This window comes from Balaenoptera ricei, chromosome 8, assembly GCF_028023285.1.
Source record: "Balaenoptera ricei isolate mBalRic1 chromosome 8, mBalRic1.hap2, whole genome shotgun sequence".
Taxonomy (NCBI): Eukaryota; Metazoa; Chordata; class Mammalia; order Artiodactyla; family Balaenopteridae; genus Balaenoptera; species Balaenoptera ricei.
In genome coordinates, this window is record NC_082646.1 from 23345715 (window position 1) to 23358327 (window position 12613).

At 55.0% G+C, this 12613-nt stretch overlaps 1 protein-coding gene across 1 annotated transcript; it reads left to right on the top strand.

Moving 5' to 3' along the window:
• Positions 1-3: 3 nt before the first annotated feature.
• Positions 4-4452, top strand: LOC132369705 (thimet oligopeptidase-like). The gene is given in 9 exon segments (XM_059929377.1): positions 4-203; positions 572-774; positions 974-1015; positions 1018-1366; positions 1446-1671; positions 2547-2697; positions 2803-2931; positions 3569-3705; positions 3919-4452. Coding segments are annotated over 9 exon segments (1971 nt in total).
• Positions 4453-12613: the final 8161 nt, after the last annotated feature.

A 12613-nucleotide genomic window follows, 5' to 3' on the forward strand; every position in this document is an offset into this window, starting at 1 on the left:
TAGATGGGGGCTGTGCACGAGCCCTTCATCTTCCCCGCAGACACCACTGGTGCTTGCTCGGCCTCGTGGGTGATGCGGGGGGCACGGGGGACAGTCCTGTGTCCCCACCTTCTTGGGCTGCAGACAGGCCACGTTGGTCCTGTGGTGACTGGGGGCTCCCAGGAGAACCCCACCGCAGAACCGGAGAGGTGGCCCCAGAGAAGGTGACGTACGCCTGGGGCCGGGCCTCACCAGCCAGCCACGGGCCACCTGCAGCAACAGGCCTCTCGCCGTCCAGGGGCTGGGTGTTCAGGCGCCGTGGGGATGGGCTGCTGTCTGCATGGCAGCCGAGTTTGTATTGTTGAGCCCGGGGAGGCCCCTGGGTGGCTCCTGGAGAGGCTGGTCGCATTTCTTCCTGCCCTTGGCCTTAGAGCTCATCACGGTTCACGCCGTTTCTGGTTCCAAAAGGACCTGTGTTCATAAAGACCACGTGTTAGGACAGCACCAAAGTGTCTAGAAATCCGGGCCAGGAGGAGGAGGGAGGGGGATTGGCTGTGCCCGCCAGTGGCCTGAGAGCCCTGCCCGCCCACAGAGACCTGGCCCGGGGCCTGTGGGGAGGGCGTGGCCCACGGTCCCCAGCGCTGGCCGTCTCTGGGTTCCAGAACTGCGCGATCCTCGGGGAGCTGGTGAGGCTGCAGGCTCAGAAGTCCCGCCTGCTGGGGTTCAGCACGCGTGCCGACTCCGTGCTGGAGATGAACATGGCCAAGACCAGCCAGCTGGTGGCCACTTTCGTAGGTAACCCCGCCTCTCCGAGTCCCAGTGGGGACGGGCGTCAGGCGGACCTTGACTGGACGTGGTGCTGCCTGAGACCCCACTGTGTCAGCCCTTGGGGGTCGCCTTCCCCAACCCTTCATTCTGCCTCGAGGGGCGTGGGGTGGGGGGCGGCTGGGGGCTGCCACAGGGACATAGCCGAGCCTCTCCCCTCTGCCCGCAGATGAGCTGGCCCAGAAGCTGAAGCCCCTCGGGAAGCAGGAGCGGCCGTGATCCTGGAGCTAAAGAAGGCTGAGTGCCAGAGGCGGGGCCTGCACTTTGACGGGCCCATCAACGTCTAGGACCTGCGCTACTACATGAACCAGGGGGAGGAGACGCGCTACCACGTGGACCAGCACCTGCTCAATGAGTCCTTCCCCATGCAGGTGGTCACGCGCGGGCGGCTGGGCATCTCCCAGGAGCTGCTGGGGCTGACATTCGACCTGGAGGAAGGCGCCAACATGTGTCACGAAGATGAAGATGTGAGGCACTACACGGTCCGGGATGCGGCCTCGGGCAAGGTCATCCATCCAGGATGCCATCCAGGTGGCAAGTTCCACCTGGACCTCTACCCTCGGTGCATGCGTGGGGGAACCTGTCGGCCGTGGGCCAGGGCTCCTCTGTGGAAGCGGGGCCTCACCCGCATCCCTCCCCAGGGAAGGGAAGTCCGGGCACATGGCCTGCTTTGGCCTGCAGCTGGGCTGCCTGCAGCAGGATGGGAGGCGCCAGATCGCCATCGCGGCCATGGTGGCCAACTTCACCAAGCCTACGCCCAACCCGCCCTCCCTGTTGCAGCATGATGAGCTGGAGACCTACTTCCATGAGTTCTGGCAAGCGATGCACCAGCTCCGCTCCCAGGAGGGTGCGGGCGAGGGGCTGCAGGCAGGGGGCGGGGAGGGCCCGGGCTCTCCCGTGGTCCTCAGGCAGGCCCTCGCCACCGGATTCTTCCGCTGATGTCACCCCGCATGTGGCGACGCCCTCGGTGTCAGTTTCCATCATCAAACCCCACGCACTGGGCGCGTAAACAACGTAAGTGGACGTCCTCGAGACTCTGGAGGCTGGAAGTCCCAGATCAAGGAGTCAGGACTGGTTCCCTGCATGTTAAATACAGGTATTCAAGAGCTGCCTTTAAAAAAGACAAAATAGAAGAAAGGAACGTTGCCTGCAAGTCTGGTGACAGGCGGTGATGAGAACCAGAGGGTAGGCTCTGGGGCCGGGAGCACCGCGCCCTGTGAGGCCCTGAGGCTGCTGCCAAGTCTCTGTGGAGGCTCAGCAAGTCCCAGTGACTTCCGCGCACGGGGGTGTGGGGGGTCCCCAGCTGAGCGTCTGGGCCCAGGACCCAGTGCTCGTTCAGTCTTCCTGCGGTCAGCCCTTCGTCCTGAGAGCGATGCTCTCACAGGCTGCACCGGAGTGCGTGCGGACACTTTACTGAGCTGTGCAGCCGTCACTACTGCCCTGTTCTGGAACATTTCCCTCACCCCGAAAATGTCCCTCACGCCCTTACTTATCATTCCCTCCCCTGCCCCTGACAACCAGGAACCCACTCTGACTCTGTGGATCTACCTGTTCTGGACGTTTCCCCTCAGTGGGGTCACACCCTGTGTGTGCTTCTGTGTCTGACTTCTCTCGCTGAGCATCGTGTTCTCAGGGTGCATCCACGTGGCAGCGAGTGTCAGGGCTTCACACCTTTGCGTGGCTGAGGGCCGGAAAGAAGACAAACGAAAAGAAAGGCACGTTGCCTGCAACTCTGGTGACAGCCGGTGATGAGAACCAGAGGGGAGGCTCTGGGGCCGGGAGCGCCGCGTCCTGTGAGGCCCTGGCGCTGCTGCCAGTCTCGGCGGGGCACGGGCAGCGCCGTCCCCCAGGGGCTGCTGGACAAGCTTATCAAGTCCCGGCTGGCCAACCCCAGTGCGGCCTGGCCGAGGGAAAGAAAAGGGGCTCCCGGACCGCCCGGCTGGAAAGCGCGGCCTGGACACAGTGCCAGCCCCCCGTCTCCTTCCTCCCGCCCCCCAGGCCTCTTCAACCTGCGCCAGATGGTCCTGGCCGAGGTGGACCAGGCCCTGCACACGCAGACGCCCTCGGACCCGGCCCAGGACAATGCCCGCCTCTGCCAGGAAATCCTCGGGGTCCCAGCCACGCCAGGTAGCCAAGCGCGCGCCGGGCCCACCTTAGCGGTCGGTTGGCGGCTACTGCCCAGGTCAAGAGGATCCTCTGGTGGTGTGTGAAGGGGGACCGGCTGATGGGCTCTGGCCAAGGCCCGCTGACCTCTGGCCTCTTCCTGCCTGGGTTCCTGGGCTGGTCCCTCCAGCTGTGGCCCGCGGAGTCCGAGGGTGGGGTGGGCGTATCTGCACGTGCTTTCTGCAGAGCCTGCAAGAGGCAGGAGAGGGCTTCATAGCCCGGACGGAACTCGTCGACGAGGTTTGCAGGTGCGTGTCGGTGCAGAGACGCAGTTCACTCCCTCGTGAGCGCTTTAACCCGCGCTCTCCCCGTGCTGGAGCGCGAGCCCTGACTCATCCCTCGGAGCCTTGGGCAGCTGTCCTTGTAAGAGACTTAGGGGTGAACCCTCGTGAGCTTCAGCAGAAAGTCGGCAAAGATTGATTTGTGTCCCTCCACTGAGTTGCCCGCAAGGTCCCCGTTTTCTACAAGTGTTGGGCCAATACTCCCTTCTAGTGGCAGGGGACTCAGACAGGGCTGCTTTGAGGCCCCAAGCTCTGCGCTCTGGGGAAGGGGCACGGAGCGGCCAGGGGGCCGGGCAGGAGCCTCTCCGCGTGTGTCCCAGGGACCCACCTGCCTGCGACCTTCGGCCGCCTGGCAGGAAGATACAACGCCCAGTCCTATGGCTACCTCTGTAGCGAGGTGTACTCTGCGGACACGTTCCACACACGCTTCAAGCAGGAGGGCGTCCTGAGTGGCAAGGTGAGAGGCCGTCCTGCCACGCAGACCAACACGGTGGTCCTTGGCCTGGGCCTAGATGCTTGTGCCGCCCGCCTGGGCCTGCCAGGCTCTGAGGGCCCTGCCCTGGACCTCCTGCTCCCTTGCCCTTTGTTCAGTCACAGCAGAGGTGGCCACACCCACACCCTCAGTGAAGGCGGAGCTCCACCCTCCTGCAACCCCGCCCCCTCTTGCCAGGTTGCCATGGACTACAGAAGCTGCATTCTGAGGCCAGGTGGCTCCAAGGATGCCAAGGGCATGGTGAAGCTCTTCCTGGCTTGGGACCCCACGCAGGATGCCTTCCTCCTGAGCAAAGGGCTGCAGCTTGAGGGCTGCAAGTTCTGCCCACCCAGGCGGGCCCGGTGCCTTAGTGCCCCGCCGGGGCGGGGGAGGGGCCGCGTGTCCTCCCAGCCCCTGAGGCCCTGGCGGCCGGCCTCGGCCAAAAGTCTCCACCTGGACGTGTCTGGAGAGCCTGGCGTCAAGGCTCCCCCTTGTTGCACTAATGCCATCCCTTCCTGGGGAGCTTTCCTGCTTCCAAAGCGGTTCTTTGAAAACGCAGCCATTAATAAAAAGACTCCACTCCTGGTCTCTGCCTGCGGTCCCTTCCACCACAGGAGCGGCATGGGGGCCGTCACACTGGGGGGAGTTCTGACCTTGGTCGGGGATCAGCCCTGCGGCCGTTGCAGGCTGCTCTCCGCTGGTGTAGCGTCTGGGTCACTGGGAGATGGCTGAGCTGTGGGGTGAGTTCACACGGGGATGGCTCCCCCAACCCTGGCCAGGCCGGCTCTCCAGTGAGGGGGTGTCAGGTTCCTGCCGGCCTCTCGCCTGCCCTGCACTGTTTGGCATGGCGGGGGTTGTGATTGGCTGCAGCTGCTTCTGGCGGTGGGCACAGCTGCGGGAAGCCCGGCTGTGGCTGTCCCTGTGCCCGTGCCCTGTCCTCCTGCTCACGGCCGGCCGGCTGGCTCCCTCCGCTCATCGGCAGCTGGTGAAGTCTGGACCACAGCAAGGGGCCGCCTTCCTGGGTCCTAGCAATTCTTCCCAAAGGCCTTAGGGATGCGGTTTGGCGGCAGTAGGAATTCAGAGAGGGTGCTGCCCCACTGGAGCGCTAGGGTGGGTCTGGACCGTCCCGTGTGTCCTTCCCTGGCCTTTGAGCTCCTTGGGAGCCCTGCCTCCGGCCCTTCGCCCCCACAAAGGACGCCAGGCAGCGGAGCGAGGGCGCGGGCAGCGCCCCGACCTTCTCCCCGGGGCCCAGGTGGGAAGGCTGTGCCACGTTCTGTCCTCCCCTCAGCCTGCCCGCCCGTTCTCACCCGCCCTGGGCCAGTCGGCTGTGGACCAGGCTGTGGTGTCTGCCCTTCTGCAGACCCGGCTCAGCTCCCTGCACCCACTTCTGTGCCTTCTGTGTTCTGGGCTGGTCGCAGGCCCAGAGCCGGTGGGCAGGCACCCCGTGGCCGGGAGGGCTGTTCCTGCGAATTCCCTGGGGCTCGAAAAGGAGCACAGCCAGCCTTCCATCCGGCGCTTCTCGATGGACATGGAAGGGGCGTGTCGAGGCCTGGGGGCTGCTCCTCTTCCTGTGCACCGAGCCCCCCGATGGTCCCCGTGCAAAAACCAGGTGTGGCGCTGGCACCCCAGCCGTGTGCCGGGCAGTCTGTGGCGGGCGCCACAGGCCTCGGGCTGGTGGGCCACAGGGTTCCCGAGCGGCAGGTCAGGACTGAGAGGGTGAGGCCTTTCCCCGGGTCCAGGGCCCAGAATGACGCCGGCTGGAGGCCCCTCCGCTCACCGCCCGCACCCCCCAGCCCCTGCCCTCACGTGAGCCCCCAGGGCTGAGCTCAGGTGTTGCATGCCCAGGCTCTCCGGCAGCCCAGCCCGTTCCCACTCCTCCATGGTCACTGAAGGACTTGGAAGCAGGTTGCCCCACAGAGACCGCTGTTCCCCGAGCCCTGGGCAGGGGGCAGGGGGCAGGGGGCAGGGAGGACGGGCACAGGGCCCTGCAGGGGTGTGGGCGCCGGGGCAGCCGGAGCAGCTCCACACAGTAAGTAAGAGCATCTCACCAAAAACAGTGCGTTTCTCCAGCCGCCCCGGGACCTTGGCTCAGGTCCTGGGGCAGGAAGGGGCAGCAGTGCAGCTGTTAGCTGTCACTGGGGGTCGACTGTGGCCCGGTGCCACCTCTTAGATCCTCCCCCGTCCCCTTCCGGGGTTGCGATCGGACCCCTGCCAATCGGGTTCTCATTCCTCCCCATCCCATACGCCGGCTCCATGAAGGTGGAAGGAACACATTTTTTAAAAGGTTAGAGCTCGGGCTTCCCTGGTGGCGCAGTGGTTAAGAATCCGCCTCCCAATGCAGGGGACAAGGGTTCAAGCCCTGGTCTGGGAAGTTCTCACACGCTGCGGAGTAACGAAGCCCGTGCGCCACAACTACTGAGCCTGCACTCTACAGCCTGCGAGCCACAACTACGGATGCCCGCGTGCCTAGAGCCCGTGCTCCGCAACAAGAGAAGCCACCGCAATGAGAAGCCCACGCACCGCAACCAAGAGTAGCCCCCGCTCGCCGCAACTGGAGAAAGCACGCACGCAGCAAGGAAGAGCCAACGCAGCCAAAAATAAATAAAATAAATAAAGTACATAAATAAATTTTTAAAAATCATATTAAAAACCTATTAATGAGATTTTAAAAAATAGTCAGTTAGCTACTTAGTTAATTGTGCTGGGTCTTAGTTGCCACAGGCCGGCTCCTTAGTTGTGGCAATCAGATATTTTATATTCTTTTTTGTTCCTGAACAAAGGCCTCAGAATCCAGTACCTATTTGATAACGCTCACAGCATAGCTCAGCATGGAATAGCCACATTGTTTTTCTTTGGCTGCTATGTACCAAACAGCCGTTTGTACTGTTTTACCAAATGCCTGTATTTAATACCTGTTTTAAAAAACATAGTGAGATCTCAAAACTTTAAATTGACTAAAGTAAGATTCTCTCTGTAGTACTACTTATTTGACCAACAAACACTACCTGATGACACCGGTGTGGTGCACTGAGCCTTACTCTAGCATATCGGGATAAACCCTGTTGCGACAAGTGTTCATCCTCCAAGTCCCCAAGGCCTGTCACACACTGCCAGCGAAACTGCTTCCTGCTTGGGAAAGAGTGCCCCAGTTCGTTTCTTCAGAAGCTTGAAGGCTATGGAAGCCCTCCAAAAGGTTAGAGGGCAAAGAACAACTCTAAAATTGGCACATTTGTTTAAAAAAAAACACTTGTCAGTATTACAAGAGCCAGCTTGCTTTCCCTTGTGACACGGTTTCTTCGGAGGCAAGGGGTGTGGCCATGGGACTTGGACAAGCTGTTTCCCTCTGTCTCAGTGTCCCACCTGTGAGTGGGTAGTCTGACTCAACTTCATTACAGACATCTGAATAAGGATCATGAACAGTGGCATCTAATTTCCAAAATAAAAACAGGAGAATCAGTATGTCTTTTACAACAGGACGTCAAGTCTACCTCGGTGATATTGCTAGCCTTGAGTCCAGTGCTTCTCGCTCAGTGCAATTGTGCCCCCCAGGGGACATCTGGGAAAGCCTGAAGGTGACTTTGGTTGTCACAACTGGGAGGAGAGAGAGGGAATGTTACGGGCATCTCGTGAGTAGAGGTCAGGACCTTGCTAAACACTCTACGATGCACAGGACTCACACCCACAGCAAAGGTTTATCTGGCCCCAAAAGTCAATGCCTTGCTTGAGAAACCCTGCCTTAGAGCAAACCACGGATACTCATCTTTAGCAGGTAACAGGGCATTTACTACCCACCTGTAAACCTACAGACTTCCCGACTTCCACAGCTAATCCTGTGGCAGGAATGAAATAGATAGCGTATGACCGACCATCTGGTAGTATCTAGGTTTGCCCCTCAAGTCACACGGGACAGTGCTAGAGACTGACATTTTCTATATTGGAGGCCTTTGGCAAGCCACCAGTTTTCTAACCTAAAAAGTCTAAGCAGCATTATTACAATACACATAATAACACGACAACTCTGCTTTTATAGACAGATTAGATGTGGGAAAGGAGCTTATCTGACATCAGAAGGAAATGCTTTAAACGCATCACATCTGCTGGTTTGACTGTCAAATCTTGACAGCTGGAGAGGTAGGAAGGTAGACAGGAGAGAACACACCAAAGTTACGGGCCTGCTGAGTCCTCGGCTCTAACCAGAATACACTTCGTACTGCCCTGGGTCCAGGGATATGTTCTAACACCCTCTCAGTCACTTACGGTCCAGAGACAGACCAAGTGTAAATTCACAATTACCAGCAAGTGTACCAAAATAAGGCAGAGTTAAGAAACTTAAACGCGAGCCCTACCTGCTCTTTTTCTTCTTCATCGACAGAGTCACCTGATTTTGCTTTTTCAGGGTCTTCCTCAGGTTTCTGTTTGGCAGGGCTGTCACACACAGTAAGGCCAACTGGTAGCTCAGCCAGACCCTACACTTGCAGTGGGCACAAAACAACTTATATTCCTCCCTACCAAGAATACCCTCTGTTTGGAAAGATTCAGGGCATGGACACCCTCTTCCCTCCAAGGAGAAGCCCTTTTGGCCAGGACATTAAAACAAGCTTCGAGCTTAATGTTTCTTTGGATGACAGGTTTAGAATACCACCGTTTTGCAAACCCTAAGAAATAATGGAGCTAGACTTTGATCAACGGCTGCTAGAATCACTGAAGAGACATTACATGCCTCTGATGGACAGCCCCATACCGTCAATGAAGTCGCACAAAATAAAGCTGGAATCTGATCAGGACTCTAGACCTAACTACCAGTTGACAGAAAACTGGACACAAGGGAACACATTCACCACCGAAACGATGCAGTCAGCCAGACCTAGAAGCTATTAGACAAAAGACCTCTTTTCTTTAAATAAACGGCAAGGAAATAAGGAATCTATCACTTGAAAGGCTTAAGGAACAAATCAACCAAACCCTGTTACACAAGGGGAGGTATGAACACTGCTATATATTTGTTCGTAAGGAACTGTTACACTTTGTAAGGCATGTTTTGTCTTCTTCAAAAGACTGTTTGCTAGATGTTAGCAATTATAGCAAAATATGAATAAAAAACTTGTCAGAGAAAGAGACCTTGTCATCTAGAAATATCGTATTTGTGGATAAGATGACATGTCCGATTTGTTTCAAAGTAATCCAACTGGGGGGACATGGGTGTGTATGGAGTTGTAATCCATTTGGAATAATTTTCACTTGGAGCATATGGCGGTATAGATGAAACAACAGCCAGGAGCTGTTAACTGTTGATACTGGGTGATAGGTACACAGGGGTTCATTTTACTATCCTTGGTATTTTGTGTATGTACATTTGAAGTTTCCTATGCTAAGAGTAAACATGGATGAGGTCTTCAGAAATGCTGTTCATGAATGTCTAAAAACAGAATATCAAAAGGGAAACCTAAGCAATGTGGAAGTCAGAATTACTAAGTTACATCCTACTAATTCTATATGTGTTTTACCAAAAACAGTTGGCCCCTAAAATGGGGGCTGTCCATTCATTATATACTGACCCCCTTGTGAAATGAGATGTGATGGTGGTCTGCCTGGTAGTTTGCCTTGTAATCCTGGGGCTACATGAGACTTCAGCTGCTTACAGAAAAGAAACAAAAAAGCCACTATGAATAAAGAGTTCACAGACAAGGTACAGTTCTTCAGCATTAGCAAGCTGGTGCACAGACCAGGTTCTGAGGATTAAGTATCCTTCTCTTCTTATTCTAAGCAACCACCGTCTTCATAAAGTCATCAAATGAGCACCTGCCAGTTTGCTAGGCCAGTTTAACACAAGCTCTTGTATGAAGGGCCCAACCCTGAGACGGACAAGGAAACAGAGCCTCTGCTTATTTCGTCACACGATGAAGTGGCCAAGCACCTGACCTGAGCTCAAGTCCCAGGCTCTTATTTTTTAAAATTCCAGAAGAGTTACTCTGACTACAAGCGGGGAAGGAGTCTAAGAATAAATGTTTAGCTTCAACAGGCATGTCACTTACAAGTCATAAATATCAGCAGCTCCTGTTTTCTTATACCTCATCAATTCAACCACATTTGGGGATCTAATGCTCTATAACTTGGTCGAAGACAAAAATTTAAAGTATATATCTAAGCTAGTTAGAAGAATGCACAAGAGGGAATTCCACGGCGGTCCAGTGGTTAAGACTCGGCACTCTCACTGCCGAGGGCCCGGGTTCGATCCCCGGTTGGAGAACTAAGATCGTACAAGCCGAGCAACACAGCCACCCCCCAGCCCCCACCCCCCAAAAAATAAAAATAAAAAAAAGATACACAAAAAACAAGTACTGCCGGTGGAGGGGTTGTGTGGGGGGGGAACAGACAGACACTATGGCACCAAGTCTGTCCTCCCCTTAGGCGGTACCAGACTCCAACGAGCTCAAACGAGTCAAGTGCTCTTACATTTTGTTTCTCCATCAGTCTTGCTTCTCCTGGGCATGCAAAGTTTGCAAACAGGTTTGGGGGACTTCTTTTTCTCTGCTATTTCCACTCTGCGCTCCTCACCACTTGGCTGGCTCCCGTTTTCTAGACATCCATTCACTTCCAGACTGAAAGCATGTTCTCCAAGGACAAATCTGTATTTAAAAGGGATTTGACTTCAGCCAGGTAGCCCTCCTACAGCAGGAAAGGATAATTTAAGTAGCAGTGAATGTCAACAAGTGGCCATGAGAGAATAAGGAAACACATGCGCTTCCTTTATAACTATCAGGTAACAGGGAGAGGTGGGATGATCCTGCCTCCCTGGTCACAGACAAGTTACATGGGAGGAAACGTTTTCTAGCCGCTGGGATGCTGACGACTGAACCTCTGATAATTCTTCTTTATGTCATTTGGTTTCCAAGTCACGTAACTGATTCTTTATTTCTGTCTGCAGAAATTCAGGCAAGAGATTCCATTTCTCCTTCACGCATTCCTAAGGGAAGGATATAGGTTTAGAAGTCTCCACATTCCCAAGCTATGAATCAATGGACTAATACACAAATAGTTACACTGCCTGGTCACATAACAATGACTGAATGGCAGGCAATGCTGAGTCGGCCAAAAAGAAAACTAAATATTCACAAGACATGTTCCTGTTGTTTTCGTTAAGATCATATCACACCATCTCCAGAGTGGTGAAAAACGGAAAGATTAAAGGTGAAACAGACACATAATAGCATACTAGAACAAACCTGATTTTGAAAAACAGTGTGACCAGGACAAATTATAATCCAGACTCGATGGTACGGAACCCAGACTGGGAAACTCGATGAGTTACCAAAAGCTAACCAATAATAGCCTATTAGTCCAGCACGTTAGACAAAAACATCCAGGTTATCCTCAACTTCAGGGAAAAGAGAGCCAATTCCACTTAAATTTGTTTTTAGGAACTACATAGTGTCTGTCAAATGGTCACATTTGATCATACATTTTGTTAAGGTGGAGATTACCTTACCTTTTTCTGTTAAACTATCTCTTTCCAAATCTTTGAGCCTGGGGGAAGAAAAAGGGAAGAAACAAACACTTGTTCGGCAACATTGTCTACCTGTAAGAATACCACAGTTTAAAGAACTTTGGAAAGAAGTTTAACATGAATGTTAGAAAAAAATACAATGGCTTTTCCCTCCCCCAGTGTCTAGAATGCCCTAAGGTAATGCCTACACGTTAAGAAGTTATTTTCAATATGAATGAGGTCCCCCTTTTGGGGGGTGGTTTTCTGATGGTGGTAAGAGATGGTAGAGGAGCTCTAGAACAACATTTTTTCTTTTTTTTTTTTTTAACGTTATTTTAAAGACACTGGGAAAGGGGAAGCAGGTCACACAGTTGGGTTCCTTCCCAAGCTAACTGACCTATAGGTGGTCTTCCTCCAATTGGACCTGACAAGATTTCATAGGAGGGCATACAGAGGTTAGAAAGAGTGGACCAGGGTGACAGGATGCTGTGGGGAACAGCCAGCTAACATTCCCAAAGGCCAGGATGGGGTGGTGGCAGCATTCTGAGGAGGAATATACGAAAATGGAGGAGTCAAGGCATCTGGGGCAGCAGGGGGTGCCCACACCCAAGCAAGAGAGATGAAGCTAGAAAAGTGGGCTGGCGCCTCACCCAAGAGCTCATCCTTGCAAATGTTTGTACCCAGTCATTCAGAGGTGCAGAACTGTCATGAGTTTAGTTGGAAAATCATGGCCTGATTTGGTTCTTGAAGATTAGTATCTTGCCTCTTTGGGGAGGAAGGCAGCGAAAAGAAGAAAGGAACAAAACTAGAAGACACCGAGGAAATGGGGAGGCTGCTGTTCCTAGCCTGGGCGCTGACTGTGGGCAGTTGGGTGCGAACAGGTCTAACCAGCTGGGCAAGCGTCCCTCAGCAGAGGGGCAGCACCCTGGGCAGGCGCTGGGCCTCCACCATCTATGGATCCTCCCCTCCAGCACCCAGGCTAGGTACTCAGTTACCGGCAGCCCAAAGGGCAGGAACAGAGCTCTGCCAGGCTGGCCTTCCCAGAGGGCACGTGTAAGCAGCACAGCCAGGAAGGTGAGCGACAGGCTTTGCTGGCTTGTCGGGAAGGAGGGCGACGTCTGGCTCGGCACGGCTGGAGTCAGCGCTAGCCTCCCCTCGGACACGGGCACTGGGCCCCTGGCCTCAGGCGCACACAGGCCTCCAAAGCCCTTCCCTCAGGATGGCGCTCAGACCCTCCACCCAGCCCACCCTCCCGCCCCAAACACCAGCAGGTCAAGCACCACTCAGAGAAGGGGGCCTTTAAAGGGCTTTGGAAAATCTTAGAATCCGGACATGGAAGCTACTATGTTTCACTTGTAGCTGAGAGCTCTGCTCCCAGAGCACAGGATGGCCGAGGGGGGCGAGACGGGA